This window comes from Capricornis sumatraensis, chromosome 15, assembly GCF_032405125.1.
Source record: "Capricornis sumatraensis isolate serow.1 chromosome 15, serow.2, whole genome shotgun sequence".
NCBI classification, from domain to species: domain Eukaryota; kingdom Metazoa; phylum Chordata; class Mammalia; order Artiodactyla; family Bovidae; genus Capricornis; species Capricornis sumatraensis.
In genome coordinates, this window is record NC_091083.1 from 41,003,408 (window position 1) to 41,020,001 (window position 16,594).

A 16,594-nucleotide genomic window follows, 5' to 3' on the forward strand; every position below is an offset into this window, starting at 1 on the left:
CCAAGGAGAGTGGGCAGCATCTGGAATGACTATTGGTAGTAAAGAAACAGGATCCTTGTTCCCACAGGCACACAGAATTCCGCCAACGTGACTGGGCTTGTGTCCACTTCTCCAAGTGCTTAGCACACACACACACACGTACATACACACACACACACGTACACACACATACAACTTATACATACATATATGCGTACACACGTACACACATACAAAAATATTCACATATATTATACACACATGTGCACATATACACACACACACACACTCAAACCCTCCCTCCATCCTCTCAGAGCCTCAGAGAAAACCACATACTCATCAAGTCACCAAATCAACTTGTCTGGTCCTCAAGCCACAGTTTGTCACCAGAGTAAGACGAGTTTTAAGGGGTCTCTTCAGATGGGGTCTCTGCCCTGGGGACCATCTGCAGACCCCCATATGCTTTCCAAAGCCCCTGAGTCACTGCAGAGTGAGGGGTGTGTGGTGTGTGGGGATGGGATAGAGATTCTGGACTCAGGTCCTGACATTTAGTAACACTGAGAACCCACGAAAAGCACCACATCCCACAGGGCTCCAACATGTGATTCTTCTGTCGGCATTGGGGGAATTCAGTTCAGTTCAGTTCATTTCAGTCACTCAGTCGTGTCCAATTCTTTGCGACCCCATGAATCGCAGCATGCCAGGCCTCCCTGTGCATCACCAACTGCCAGAGTTCACTCAAACTCATGTCCATCGAGTCAGTGATGCCATCCAGCCATCTCATCCTCTGTCGTCCCTTCTCCTCCTGCCCCCAATCCCTCCCAGCATCAAAGTCTTTTCCAATGAGTCAGCTCTTCGCATGAGGTGGCCAAAGTATTGGAGTTTCAGCCTCAGTATCAATCCTTCCACTGAACACCCAGGACTGATCTCCTTTAAGATGGACTGGTTGGATCTCCTTGCAGTCCAAGGGACTCTCAAGAGTCTTCTCCAACAACACAGTTCAAAAGCATCAATTCTTCAGAGCTCAGCTTTCTTCACAGTCCAACTCTCACATCCATACATGACCACAGGAAAAACCATAGCCTTGACTAGATGGACATTTGCTGGCAAAGTAATGTCTCTGCTTTTGAATATTCTATCTAGGTTGGTCATAACTTTCCTTCCAAGGAGTAAGCGTCTTTTAATTTCATGGCTGCAATCACTATCTGCAGTGATTCTGAAGCCTCCAAAAATAAAGTCTGACACTGTTTCCACTGTTTCCCCATCTATTTGCCATGAAGTGATGGGATCAGATGCCATGATCTTCGTTTTCTGAATGTTGAGCTTTAAGCGAACTTTTTCACTCTCCTCTTTCACTTTCATCAAGAGGCTTTTTAGTTCCTCTTCACTTTCTGCCATAAGGGTGGTGTCATCTGCATATCTGAGGTTACTGATATTTCTCCCAGCAATCTTGATTTCAACTTGCGCTTCCTCCAGCCCAGCGTTTCTCATGATATACTCTGCATAGAAGCTAAATAAGCAGGGTGACAATATACAGCCTTGACGTACTCCTTTCCCAATTTGGAACCAGTCTGTTGTTCCATGTCCAGTTCTAACTGTTACTTCCTAACCTGCATATAGGTTTCTCAGGAGGCAGGTCAGGTGGTCTGGTATTCCCATCTCTTTCAGAGTTTTCCACAGTTTATTGTGATCCACACAGTCAAAGGCTTTTGCATAGTCAATAAAGCAGAAACAGATGTTTTTCTGGAACTCTCTTGCTTTTTCGACGATCCAGCGAATGTTGGCAATTTGATCTCTGGTTCCTCTGCCTTTTCTAAAACCAGCTTGAACATCTGGAAGTTCACGGTTCACGTATTGCTGAAGCCTGGCTTGGAGAATTTTGAGCATTACTTTACTAGCGTGTGAGATGAGTCCAATTGTGCAGTAGTTTGAGCATTCTTTGGCATTGCCTTTCTTTGGAATTGGAATGAAAACTGACCTTTTCCAGTCCTGTGGCCACTGCTGAGTTTTCCAAATTTGCTGGCATATTGAGTGCAGCACTTTCACAGCATCATCTTTCAGGTGGAGTAGAGACAGAGTAACATATAACATTTAATGGTATACGTAAAGGCGCAGATTTTTAAAATTCTTGTTCTCTTGTCCTTTACATGTACTTCTCAAACCGAACATCAATTTACTTTTGGATTTGGGAAATGTGGTCAAACAGGAAGGAGCGTGTTCTAACCCAACATCCCCATCAGAACAGCCAGATACATGGAACCAGAGAAAGAAACTGAAGGAATCACAGAAGTGCCCCGCAAAGCTTGTGAACCACAAAAGAAGCCTGTAGAAATAGGACTGAGCTTTTCTGGTGAGTTCAGTTTGCAAATTAAGCTTCACCAAGAAAAGAAAAGGGGTGGGGTGAAAATGCAAAGTTTCCGCTAACAAATTCTGAGCAGGAGCAAATGCAGAAAACAGCCCCTCTCTCCAGGGCTGCAGTCAGATTCCAGAGGAGAGAGTTCAGGTCAGAAGCAAGAAACACAGATTCAAGTGAGTGGAGGATTAAAAACCCCAGTCTGTGACCATTTCTTATTTTTAACAACAATTTTAAACTGGGCAAAATGGGTTGGTTATGCACAGGTAGGAGCTTACCCTTGGTGGGGGAGGGGGCCAGAGGGAACCTCTCAGGAGCCAGAAATTAGTGGGATCTATTGTCTCTGCTTCCCTGGTGGCTCAGACAGTAAAAGCGTCTGCTTGCAATGCAGGAGACCTGGGTTTGATCCCTGGGTCAGGAAGATCCCCTGGAGAAGGAAATGGCAACCCACTCCAGTACTCTTGCCTGGAAAATTCCATGGATGGAGGAACCTCGTCGGCTACAGTCCGTGGGGTCACAAAGAGTCGTGCACAACTAAGTGACTTCACTTTCACTTTCTCTGTCCCCTCTGGCCCAGGGCCTTTCCAGTCTGAGCAGGAAGGGCAGTGTCCTGGGCAGCCCTCCGTCTATGTGGACAGCTGGTCACACCCTCCAGGGATGCTGTCTGTCACTTGAGGGCTGGGCACACAGGTGTGCCAAGTTTGTAAGAATTTACAGTGAGACAGGGCTTCCCTGGTGGCTCAGTGGTAAAGAATCCACGTGCAATGCAGGAGATGTGGGAAATTTGGGTTCGATCCCTGGGTCGGGACAATCCCCTGGAGGAGGGCCTGGCAACCCACTCCAGTATTTCTGCCTGGAGAATCCCATGGACAGAGGAGCCTGGTGGGCTATATAGCCCATGGGGTCACAAAGAGTTGGACACAACAGAGGGACTAAACAAATAACAAAACAACGCAGAGAGACAAACGCGTGCATGTCTCTGCAGGCACGTGACACCAGAATGAACCTGCAGACGGAGGGTGGGGCGCACCTGGGCCTGCAGCTCGGTTCTCTGGGCCTGCAGGAGGCAGACCATCTCCCGGCCGTCCTCCAGCTGGCACTGCAGGGCGGCAGCTTCCCGTTCCGTCAGGAGCCTCTCCTGCACAAAGAAGCCAGACTCAGCATCACACACTTATCATGGGAGGAAACACACAGAGAAGCGCAGAGGCCTCCTGTGTTCTGCACATTCACATGCCGCCCCCAGATTCACAGGCTGAGGCCCTGACCCCCTCTCGCTATGGGAAGGCATCTGGGCTGGGAATTTGGCAGGAAGGGAGGTGGAGATGAGGTCACTAGAGTGGGGCCCCCATGGTGGGATTAGTGCCCTTACAAGCAAAGAAGGAAGCACCAAGGCCTAAATGTGCTTTGTAAAGTGCACATGAATCCCTGAGCATCTTGCTGAAATGGGGATTGTGACTCATTTGGTCTGCTAGGGGGTCTGGCTGGAGATTCTGCATTTTTCTCAAGTTCCCGGGTGATGCTGAGGGTCTCTGACAATCACTGACGCCATCAAACTAGGTCTAGATGGTTCTACGTTCCTACAACTCAGACAAACGGGGCTACAAGGAAACAGACTATTATGATTTTATAAGTGTGCTCTGATATAAAACACCTTTGAATTAAAGGGGAAAGTGTTTGTAAAATACAATAAAGTGTCTGGAAAGAAATCTCTGACAAAGAAAATTATGTTTTAGGAAAAGCTGTGTTTTAGACCAGTTCACTTGTGACTTCCCAGGTGGTACTAGTGGTAAAGAACCCACCTGCCAATTCAGGGGACATAAAGAGATGTGGGTTTGATCCCTGGGTTGAGAAGATCCCCTGGAGGAGGATATGGCACCTTTACTCCAGTATTCTTGCCTGCAAAACCCCATGGACAGAGGAGCCTGGTGGGCTACAGTCCATAGGGTCACACAGAGTTGGACACAACTAGGGCTCCAAAATCACTGCAGATGGTGACTGCAGCCCTGAAATTAAAAGACACTTACTCCTTGGAAGAAAAGTTATGACCAACCTAGATAGCATATTCAAAAGCAAGACATCACTTTGCCAACTAACGTCTGTCTAGTCAAGGCTATGCTTTTTCCTGTGGTCATGTATGGATGTGAGAGTTGGACTGTGAAGAAAGCTGAGCGCCGAAGAATTGATGCTTTTGAACTGTGGTGTTGGAGAAGACTCTTGAGAGTCTATTGAACTGCAAGGCGATCCAACCAGTCCATCCTAAAGGAGATCAGTCCTGGGTGTTCTTTGGAAGGAATGATGCTAAAGCTGAAACTCCAGTACTTGGGCCACCTCATGTGAAGAGTTGACTCACTGGAAAAGACTCAGATGCTGGGAGGGATTGGAGGCAGGAGAAGAAGGAGACGACAGAGGATGAGATGGCTGGGTGCCATCACTGACTCGATGGACGTGAGTTTGAGTGAACTCTGGGAGTTGGTGATGGACAGGGAGGCCTGGCATGCTGCGATTCATGGGGTTGCAAAGAGTCGGACACGACTGAGAAACTGAACTGAACTGAACTGAACTGAAGGCACCTAAACACACATGCACACAGTTTACTTGGGGTCATTGGTGAGCAATGCGGACCAATGGGGAGAATATCCCCATCAAGGCCAAAAAAAGTAACCCTTCTGCCTCTCAGATGTTACTTGGCAGGGTTCAACTATGTCCCAAAAGCAAATTTGGGGATTTCTTTAGCTTTGATATAGAAAGTTAGGTTCAAATAAACATAAAGCAGTTAGCTACCCTTGCCCACTGGTTCTGCAGGGTGTGGGCTTAAACAGACTTCTATCCTAAGCCATCTTTGCAGAAAAACACAGAACCTCATCAGCTGAACAGTCCACAAAACACTGCCCTCAGTTTAACACTTCTCCAGAGAAAAACCACATGACATTTCTGTTTTAATCTGTATACTTCTCAGTCTATTTCTACACTTACCATATCGTGCATCACAAAATCCCATAAACCACAGTAGGAAAAAATATAGGTCAATATCCTGTTGAACTGTTAAAGAGCTGAGGAAGGAATCTGGAACATTATACTGGGAATACAGTTTTACACCCAAATCCCAAAACAGCTTCAACCGTCTCTAACCTGTCCTGACAGTTTTCATGCCCCAGACTTGCCTCATCATTAGCAGGGCCTGACCTGAAAAGCAGAGTCACTCACTATCTTCAATTTTCTGCATTCAAAATTATGGTCAAATTGATAAGGGGAATAAGAAAACAAACAACTCAATAGTATAAATATATATATATGCAAAAGACTTGGGTCTTGGTCCAACAAAGAAGATACATGAATCATAGACACATGGATGGCAGATAAGCATCCATATGTCTTGACTGAAAAGATACTCAACAAGGAATTCCCTGGTGGTCCAGTGGTTAGGACTCTGTGCTTTCACTGCTGAGGGTTCAATCCCTTTCAGGAACTAAGATTCCTGCAAACCACGTGGTGTGGCTAAAAAAAAACAATGCTCATAACAAGATACACAACACAATTATTAGAACAGCAAACAGCAAAATCAAAATAAAAGCCCAACATCCCCAATGCAGGCAAGAAAGCAAAGCAACGGAAGCTCCCATCTGTGGCTGGGGGCGGGGATGCAGCGATGCTACAGAGTTTGGGAGATAGTCTGGTAGTTTCTTATAAACTAGACAAGGAAGAATAGCCTGTGATCCTCAAGAGGACAAACACCTAGGAAGATGGTCAGCAGCAGAGTTTATGTCCTCAAATGTCTAGATACCCTTGTTCACTTACAGACTGAAAGAGAAGAATAAACTTGAATATGAATGCTCAGGTTGGGTTGGGGGCCCCAGACAGTCCAACCTGATGCCTCTCCCTAGGCCCCTGGGCACCAGCCTTGGGGCTGCAGGACCAATGCCCACGTGCGGCCACCCTGCTGATAGGGCTCCTGCTCTTACCTCCCGCATCCCACTCGTTATGGCGGCTGCCTGCGGGGTGGTCTGGATGATCTGCTGCAGGATGGTGACGTAGGTCTGAATCTCCAGAAGATTCTGTCGGGGAAGGAAAGAGTTCTCATTAAAACCTGAACTGCCTGAGTTTCTCCCTCCGGTCCAAGATGACCCTCGGGATATCAGACAGTGACCTGCTCTGAGGGCGCCTGATGCCTCCTTTTATCTACACAAAAGCTGCCCTCTGCCGCCTGGAGCAGGTCCTGAGGCAGAGACACGGACACTGAAGCTGGAGGGAGGCCAGGTCCCTGGAGAGGTCAGCCCTCGGGTCTGCTGTGCTCAGGTGACACAGCTGGGCAGGAAAGGAGTGTCTGGCACTTGCATTTTCAAGATGCACAAGCTCAGAGAGGTTAGACCACTGGCCTTAGGTTACATAGCTCCAGGACTGGACTTTCCCAGAACACCAAGCACCCCCACCCCACCGCAGCATGAGGCTATGAGAAGCTGGCAGGGCTGAGGGCAGAACACAGCAGTGCCTGAGAGGAGGCTCCTGCTATTGCTGTTTAGTCGCTCAGTCGTGTCCGCCTCTGTGCAACCCCGTGGACTGTGGCCCACCAGGCTCCTCTGCCCGTGGGATTTCCCAGGCGAGAATGCTGGAGTGGGTTGCCATTTCCTTCTCCAGGGGGCTCCTGCAGGCCACATGTTCCCTCAGAGGCAGCAGTGAAAATTACAGTTTTTGCATTTTCTCCATTTTCTGATCTGAACCAGTTGACAGGCAACAGCCTAATCAAGATGGATCCACATCCAATCAATCACTCTGTGGACTGTAATGTTTCCCATAGATACTGGCTCCCACCCCATCCCCTGACACACACACCCCAAAACCACCTCCCCCTCTGCACATCTGGTTCACTAAGCACTGTCCAGCCCAGTTCACCTGGGCAGCCGACTCCAGCCGTCTCATTTTTCAGCCACGAGATCCCCAGACTGGTTTCCAGTGGGAAAGTGCTGCAAGAGGGGTTGTGGTTACCTTTTTGTACCTGTCCTTGGCCGCACTAATGTCATCCTGCAGAAACTGGGCTTCAATCTGAAGACGCAGGTTACGTAGCAGGGCTTCATCTGCCTCCTGCAACGAGAGGGTCACAATTCCGACTCGGAGAGGCTGTGGCGTGGGTGCGAAATCTGAACACACAGACCACCAGGGGTCTGGTTAACATGCAGACTGCTGTTTGGTAGGTCTGGGACAGCGTCTGGGATTCTCCATTTCTAGCAGAGCATTGGGTTAGCCCACTGGATCTGGTCTAGCACAATAGCTCTCAGGCAGGGGTGATTCTGCCCCCGGGGGACGTTTGGCACAATCTGGACACACTTTTAATTGTCACCATTTGGGAGGTGGGGTGCTACTACCGGCATCGAGTGGGTAGGGGTCACAGATGCCGCTAAACATCTCACAATACATAGGACAACCTCACACAACAAATAAACCTCTAGTCCCTAATGCCAATAATGCCAGGGCTGAGAAGCCTTGATCTAGAAAGATCAGGGAGAAACAGTATGCTTGCATGCCAATAACCTTAAAATTGCTTCCCTGGTGGCTCACATGGTAAAAATCTATCTGCAGTACACAAGACGCAGGTTCAGTCCCTGGGTGGGGAAGATCCTGTGGAGGAGGAAACGGCAACCCACTTCAGTATTCTTGCCTGGAAAATTTCATGGCGAGAGGAGCCTGGTGGGCTACAGTTCATGGGGTCACAAAGAGCTGGACATGACTAACACACTTTCAAATTATGGTGCTGGAGAAGCCTCTTGAGAAGCCCTCGGACAACAAAGTGATCAAACCAATCAATCTTAAAGGAAATCAACCCTGGTTATTCATTGGAAGGACTGATGCTGAAGCTCCAAAGCTTTGGCCACCTGATGTGAGGAGCCAAATCATTGGAAAAGACCCTTATGCTGGGAAAGATTGAGGGCAGGAGGAGAAGGGGGCAACAAAGGATGGGATGGTGGGATGGCATCACTGAATCAATGGACATGAATTTGAGTAAACTCCAGGAGAGAGTAAAGGACAGGGAGGCCTGGTGTGCTGTAGTCCATGGGGCCGCAAAGAGTCAGGCAGGACTTAGCAACTGAACACCAACAACACATATGCAACCTTAAAGTCTGACACATCTGTGTTTGTTCTAGAGCCTCTCATCAGTGAGTTGAGTTTCTAAGAATAAGAAACAGCTTTCCCTTAACACTGAAACCTTTACTTTAGAATGAAGTTAGAGCCCTATTTTATATCATTTAAAAACGAACTCTAAATGGGTTAGCTGCTACTGCTGCTGCTAAGTCGCTTCAGTCATGTCCGACTCTGTGCGACCCCATAGACGGGGGGCCCACCAGGCTCCTCTGTCCCTGGGATTCTCCAGGCAAGAATACTGGAGCGGGTTGCCATTTCCTTCTCCAATGCATGAAAGTGAAAAGTGAAAGTGAAGTCGCTCAGTCGTGTCTGACTAGTGACCCCATGGACTGCAGCCTACCAGGCTCCTCCGTCCATAGGATTTTCCAAGCAAGAGTACTGGAGTGGGGAAATGGGTTAGAGACTTAAATAATTTTATACTGAAACAAAACTCCGAGAAGAAACAGGAAAAAACCTCCCTGACATGGGTGTTGGCAATGAACTTTTGGACATGACACTTAAGCACAAGCAACAAAATCGAAAATTGACAAGTAAGACTGTTTCTTGCTGCTGTTTAGTCGTTCAGTCACGTGCCATCTTTTGCCACCCCACAGACTGTAGCCCACCAGGCCTCTCTATCCATGGGATTTCCCAAGCAAGAATACTTGAGTGGATTGCAACTTTCTTCTCCAGGGGGATCTTCCCAACCCAGGCACCACATCCACATCTTCAGGGACTTCTGCACTGCAAACGGTTTCTTTACCACTGAGCCACTGGGGAAGCCCAAGCAAGATTATATCAAACTCAGAAGCTGTGTACAGCAGAAGACACCATCGATGCAGCCGAAAGACAAACTATTGAGTAGGAGCCCTTAACTTTAATAGTTGTCTCCCGAGGACTGTTGACACTTACCTTGGGACCACCCATCTTCAATACAAAATGAATTTTTTAGCATGAATGCTGAGGTGAAGAGTGTTTGCTCCTTTAAAGTTGGAAATGACACAACAGAAGGTTGAATGTTCTTACCAAACTTTCTGATAATTCACCAACTTTTATCTCATCAATCTTCCTTTGACCAACCAAACAGGTGTGAAGAAGTGTTTGTGCTCTTAATAAGAAAGTAATATGATGTGTGGAATTGACTTAAATGCTTCAACAATTCAGTGATATGTTACAGGGCCAAGGACCTTGTTCCTCTCCCAAGACACCTCTGCCTTGCATTTCTACCAATACCTGAGGACTTGCTAAGTGCATTTTTACTGACTTCCTAATGGCGTGCTGCAATTCATGGGGTTGCAAAGAGTCGGACACGACTGAGCGACTGAACTGAACTGAACTGAATGACTTGTTAAAAAGCACTATGAATGTTAGCAACAGGCTCTCATCCATAGAGGTAGAATGTGGTCTGCTAAAATATTTAAGATATTCTCCACCCCTGCATGAACAGAGTTAAGACAGTCAAGGTATGTGGACAGGACAAGATATTCTGAGACACTTGCCCTCCTGGTACTAATAGGGGTTAGGTTCATCATGCTGAATTGTCCCTGGGAGAGCACAGCATTACTGATGGTCTCGTGCAGACACTCCAGGGAAGGCAGGAGGCCCCTTGGAGGTCCTGGTGAATGGGCTTCTGAATTACTCAGAATTGTCACATAACCTGAAGAAGCCTCTTCAACAGAGAAATGCTGAAGGAAAGGAAGCCTGGTGTCTTCCCAGCAGTGGAAAAGGGCTGAGGAGCCAGAAAGATCCTGGGTAATCTACAGACCCCAAGGGAAAAAGAGTCAGGCCTCAGGAAGGATAGAAACCAGGGCAGTCCCAACAAAGCAAGTAGCAACCAGCTGTGGCCTGGACACCCAGGATGACCAGCTCCAAAGGCACTTATCTCTGCCCCTCAGGAGTGACATCGCTGAGAGACAGCTGTGATTGGCCCACATGATCATGTGACTGTTATCTTGCTGACAGTCCTACCAGGACCACACTGACAGGAAGAAAGGTCCAAGGGCTCAGGGGTACAGCCCTGCCCACTTCAGGCACGGTGGTTCCTGGTGGAAGTGACTCTCAGCTCCAAAGAGCAGGCCCTGCTTAGTAGGAACAGCTAACCCTGGGGGCAGAGGCGGGGCAGTGCTGGCTGCAGACGCATGAGCCAGCCCTTTGGGATGTTTTCCTACCTGCCCCATCCCTTGACCCCTCAAGACTGCTGAGGATAGGGTGGGATAGGGAATTCTCAAACATCTGAAACTTTCACCAAAAATTCATCCACAACTGATACACAATTACTGGAGCTGAAGACCTTTTGTGTTATGACTTACAAAGGGCTATCCCTTCATAAAAATTTTAGAAATAGAAGGGACCCTAGAGGCCATGGGTCCTCAGACATTTTGTAGCCACGTGTGTGTGGCTGCAAACAAAACATCTCAGGGAAGCCAACATATAGAAGCAAAGCAGAGATGTGCTTCCTAAGGGACATGATAGTTGGGCGGAGGCGGGTGCGGGTAGGAACCCTGATTGTCCGGCAACCCTCCTCCATCAGATGCCCTTCAAGCAAATCCAAGGACCTAAAGGGCTCTGCCAAAGACAGCTCAGAAACCATAGAGACAGGGAGACATGGAGCCAGTGGGTCATTCAGCTGATTAACAGAAGTTAACAGGAGCTAACAGGCCTGGGGTCTGTCCTGGACTTCCCTCTGCTAGTCAGGAGTTGAACGCTGAGTCCTGACCCCACCCTGCAAGGTGCCTTCTGCTCTTCCCTGATCTTCCTCTCAGGGTCAAGCCCAATAACCCCTTAGGTCCCATCAGCCAATTTTTAAAACTGCTCAGAAAGATAACAAAAGGCCAACCCACATTTGCCCTTAAAAGAGAGATTAATCAGATGCCCTGCAAGCACATTCTCTTGCTTTGAAGACAATCATCTGATAAACTGCCCGGAAAAACTCCCAAAGGTGAGTTGCTGCTGCTGGAATGTGCAGCTGCTGGTAGAGAGGGGGGAGAATTCTTTTGGAAGTGTTTTCTTTTGTTTGCACCAGAATTCAGAAATGTGTGGACGCTTGTGTTTTTATTATGCTTTTGGATGCTGTCAGCTGCAGTTTCAAAAGCTCCACCAGCAGAAGCGTCTAGATTTTTCCAAATCAAGACTCTGAGCCAAAAGTCTAATTTTAGAAAATGCTCCAACCCTGATACTGTGTATGTTTTACATCTAGGCGAGAGGTTCGCAAAGTGTGGTTCCTGGACCACACCATCTGCAAATGATTTGAAATATGAAAGATCTGGTGGATCAGACCTATTGGATCAGAATTTCTGGGGTGAAAGGACGAAGAATCTGTTTTAACACACCCTCCATGTGCTGCTGATGCTAGATCCACTAGTCTAGACCATCTTTCTTCAGGGGGCCTTCTCGAGTAGCTCAGATGGTAAAGAATCTGCCCACAGTTCAAGAGACCTGGATTCGATCCTGGTTCGGGAAGATCCCCTGGAGGAGGGCATGGCAACCCACTCCAGGATTCTTCCCTGGAGAATCCCTTGGACAGAGGACCTGGGAGGCTACAGTCCACTGAGTCGCAAAGAGTCGGACACAACTGAGCAACTAACACTTTCACTTTTGAGACCATGTTTTAGAAAGGAACTGGAGAAATTAACTGGAGTCCAACATACCCTTGAAAAATCAACCTTGCCAACTCAGCCACAGAGATGCTGGAAATCCATTAAAAACTTCAACTGTCTTTCAGTTCAGTTCAGTTCAGTCACTCAGTCACGTCCAACTCTTTGCGACCCCATGAATCACAGCACACCAGGCCTCCCTGTCCATCACCAACTCCCAGAGTTCACCCAAACTCATGTCCATCTAGTCGGTGATGCCATCCAGCCATCTCATCCTCTGTCATCCCCTTCTCCTCCTGCCCCCAATCCGTCCCAGCATCAAAGTCTTTTCCAGTGAGTCAACTCTTCGCATGAGATGGCCAAAGTATTGGAGTTTCAGCCTCAGCATCAATCCTTCCAAGGAACACTCAGGACTGATCCCCTTTAGGATGGACTGGTTGGACCTCCTTGCAGTTCAAGGGACTCTCAAGAGTCTTCTCCAACACCACAGTTCAAAAGCATCAATTCTTCAGCGCTCAGCTTTCTTCACAGTCCATACGTGACCGCTGGAAAAACCACAACCTTGACTAGAGGGAACTTTGTTGGCAAAGTAATGTCTCTGCTTTTTAATATGCTATCTAGGTTGGTCATAACTTTCCTTCCAAGGAGTAAGCGTCTTTTAATTTCATGGCTGCAATCACCATCTGCAGTGATTTTGGAGCCCAAAAAAATAAAGTCTGACACTGTTTCCACTGTTTCCCCATCTATTTCCCGTGAAGTGATGGGACTGGATGCCATGATCTTCGTTTTCTGAATGTTAGCCAAACCCAACTATTTAAAAATCATCAGCTCAGTTCTAGTAAGTTCTAAGGGAGCATAGCCTATACAAATACTGAACCCTATGCTGTACACCTAAAACTAACATAATATTGAAAATCAACTATTAGTTCATTAAAAAATTAAAAATTAAAAACAAAACAATTAAATGCTAATGGAAAAAATAAAGGAAGACCCTGTCCATACCTACCAAGGGTGAACCCTGTCCATACCTACCAGGGGCTCTGAGTCATTTCAGTGAGGGTGAGCTCCTTCCCTGACAGAGAGGTGATATCCCACCTCTTTTTTTGTGTAAAAAAAAACAAAATCCTCAAGGCTGTTCTGAGATTCCGAGAGCTGGTGCAGGGACCTCTCCATTCATCGCATTTACATCCTGTGTTCATGATTTCTGACACATCCAAAATCTACTATTCACCCTGTGTTCTTTTCCAGTTGATTCGTGTTTATTGACATGTATTTAAAAAGAAATTTTTTTAATTTTTAAAGAAATTTTTTATGTCATCCGCTATAGAGAAAAGGTAGTCAGAAAAACAAATTCACATCAATTCCAAAGCTAATCCCTTCACACACTTCCACTCCACCAGGGTTACACAGCCGCATCTGCAGAGAACTAAGCTGGTGTCCATAGTATCAGGTGACCTACAGTAACAACTGTAGCAGGCAGGTCACATCTACGATTGTGTCATCGAACCTTCACCAGCCATGCAGACAAACACCTGCTCTTGAGGTGGGAACCGGCATTGTTCCCATTTTCCAGATGGAGAAACTGAGGTGCCAAGAGAGGAAGCCACTCACAGTGGAGTGAGGGGTCCTAGTAGTAAGTCACCCTTCTGCTCTAGACGGCACAGCTCTCGCGGGGAGCAGGGTCTCCCCTGCACCCGAGAACAGCCATGCCGAAGCCTGTGTGGCCCCCACCCACCCGACTGCCTGGTCCCATCCTCCCACAGAACCTTCATAACATCCCCACTGGACTCAGATCCCAACTGTCCACACGCTACATCACAGAATGAAGGGGGGAAAAGGGTGGAATGCCTTTCCCTTATTTTTCATTTTCTATTTCTTATTTGTCTACTGGGAACACGCACTGCTTTTGTAATAGGAAAATTGAAGGTTTGAGCTTGTTTTTAAGTCGTGTCACTTGCCACCAAAGGTTAAAAGGACTAAGTTCTTTCTCTTGCCTCTTCGAGGAAGGCCCAGGACGACACTCTGCAGGGCAGGCGACAACCTCAGTGCCATGTCCAGAGGGAGCCCTACCTGCGGTGAGGACAATCACAAAGCAGAGCAAGCCATTCAGGGGTCAGAAAAGGGCTGAAAAGTGCCTAAAGTTGAAGGTGGCCAGCTTCCTCTGTTCCCAGAGGCCTCGGTCTGTGGGAGCAGCAGCCCCACCTGGGAGCCTGGAATTTCGGCCAAAAACAATGGGGATGAGCCATGGGTGTCAGTCGAACTGCTGAGTGAAGTAGAAGGCTAATAAGACCCAAATCAACTCAGACTTCCAACCCAGCTCAGCACATGGCCAGTCACTGAGCTGTGTGCACAGGACCCCTCTGCAGGACACCCTCCCTGCCAACTCTGGGCTCACGTCTGGGTGCCCACCTACCCAATCCAGTTTCTATCAGTTGACCTGTGTGATTACTAAAATTTCCTTCACTCAGTGACTTGGACAACATGTCAGACATTCACACACGGACAGACACAGAAGAATCACACAGTGGGTGATATCCACGAAGCAACACTCAGTGTCCCAAGTGTACTTCTGACCCTCCCACCAACTGGCAGAATAGTCCTGGACAACAGAGATTGGACAAAGCCAGGGGACTAGTAACCAAGACCCTGAGCAAACCCTGACAGTCTGAAGTCCCTGCCTGGAGTTCCATGTGGAGAAGAATCTTTTTTTAATTTACTTTATTAAAGTGCAGTTGATTTACAATGTTTTGTTAATTTCTGCTGCATAGCAAAGTGACTCAGTTATACACACATAAATATGTTCTTTTTCATATTCTTTTCCATTATGGTTTATCCCAGGATATTGAATATAGTTCCCTGAGCTCTACAGCAGGACCTGTTAACTTTTGCTACATAGCAAAGTGACTCAGTTATACATACATAAATGTGTTCTTTTTCATATTCTTTTCCATTATGGTTTATCCCAGGATATTGAATACAGTTCCCTGTGCTCTACAGCAGGACCTTATTGCTCATCCATTCTCTATACAATAGTTTGTATCTGCTAATCCCAGCCTCCCACTGCATCCCACCACCACCCTCCTCCTCCCTGACAACCACACGTCTCTACATTTGAGAGTGTGTTTCTACTCTATAGATAGGTTCATCTGTGCCATAGTTTAGGTTCCACATATAGTGATTCATATGATATTTGTCTTTCTCTTTCCGACTTACGTAATTAGTATGGTAATCTCTAGGGCCATCCATGCCGCTGCAAATGGCATTATTTAATTATTTTTTATGACTGAGTACTATTCCATGGTATATATGTGTGAACATGAAAGTTGCTCAGTTGTGTCCAACTCTTAGGGAGTCCGTGGACTATACAGTCCATGGAATTCTCCAGGCCAGAATACTGGAGTGGGTAGCCTTTCCCTTCTCCAGGGGATCTTCCCAACCCAGGGATCAAACCCAGGTCTCTCGCATTGCGGGTAGATTCTTTTCCAGCTGAGCCACCAGGGAAGCATCTTCTTTTATTCATTCATCTGTTGATGGGTATTTAGGTTGTTTCCAAGTCTTGCTACTGTGAACAGTGCTGCTATGTACATAGGGGTGCATGTATCTTTTCAAATTATGGTTTTGTCCGGATAATGGTTGTGCCCAGGAGTGAGTGAGATTGCTGGATCATATGGCAACCATTTGGAGAAGGCTCTTAAGGCCACATCTGGGTGCAGCAGGGAAGGGTGACAGATTTTATCAGCAATGAGGTTATGGGTGGGGAAGAGGAGAAGGTGAAAGCAGCCAGGTACCCTGAATAAGCAGCCCTTTACCTCATCAGTCCCCGTAGGTCCTTCCTTCTGACATTTGAGCTCCAAAATGATCAGAAAAGGACCATGCTCAGACCTATTGGCCACGGATAACCTCTGCGGTCCAGGATCACTCTGCTATCTGGTAGTCGAGCTCTCCTGGCTACAGCAGAAAGATCCAGTCAGTTAGGAAATGCTAGAGGATCCAGAAAAGGAAACTGCCCCAGCAGAGAACAGTTCCCCCTAAGCTCTGGTACCTTCCTCGCAGAGACAGTCCATACTTCGAGAATGAGGAGTTTGAGGGGAAAAGGAGATTTCGTCCTCTGTTCTCGTGGGACTTTCCCCGGGGAGGAGTCTTCTCAAGACTCTTAGCCGACAGGATACGGTAGCACTGATCCAAGTAACCACTGCCTGGAGCAAGTCCTCTCCCAAGTTTGCTGCAAACCACAGCCAGCCTCTGTGACACTGACGTCCTGATGGCCGAGCAAAGCAATGAGCTTCATTGTCTAGAGATCTCTCACAAGCTGGTGTAGCTTGTGGGATAGGAGTGCATGGGGGTGTGTGCACTCACTCACAAAGATTTCATTGAAGTTACAAAGCCATGAAGGAGGGCGGAAGACAGACATAGAGAACAGACTTGTTGCTGCCAAGTTGTGAGAGGAGGGGAGGGATGGATTGGGAGGTTGGGATTCGCAGATGCAAATTATTATATGTAGGAAGGATAAACAACAAGGTTCTACTGTACAGCTCATAAAACCATCAGTTCAGTTCAG

The 16,594-nt window shown here is 47.4% G+C and overlaps 1 protein-coding gene across 1 annotated transcript in view; it reads right to left on the reverse strand.

The window, feature by feature from the left end:
- Window positions 1-16,594, reverse strand: part of BFSP1 (beaded filament structural protein 1) — a 37,116-nt gene that overhangs the window by 14,227 nt on the left and 6,295 nt on the right. The window contains exons 3-5 of the mRNA XM_068987702.1: window positions 7,313-7,408; window positions 6,292-6,384; window positions 3,363-3,470 (exon numbers count right to left, since the gene is read on the reverse strand). Of these exons, the coding sequence (XP_068843803.1) occupies window positions 3,363-3,470; window positions 6,292-6,384; window positions 7,313-7,408 (297 nt within the window). The remainder of the gene's footprint in view (window positions 1-3,362; window positions 3,471-6,291; window positions 6,385-7,312; window positions 7,409-16,594) is intronic.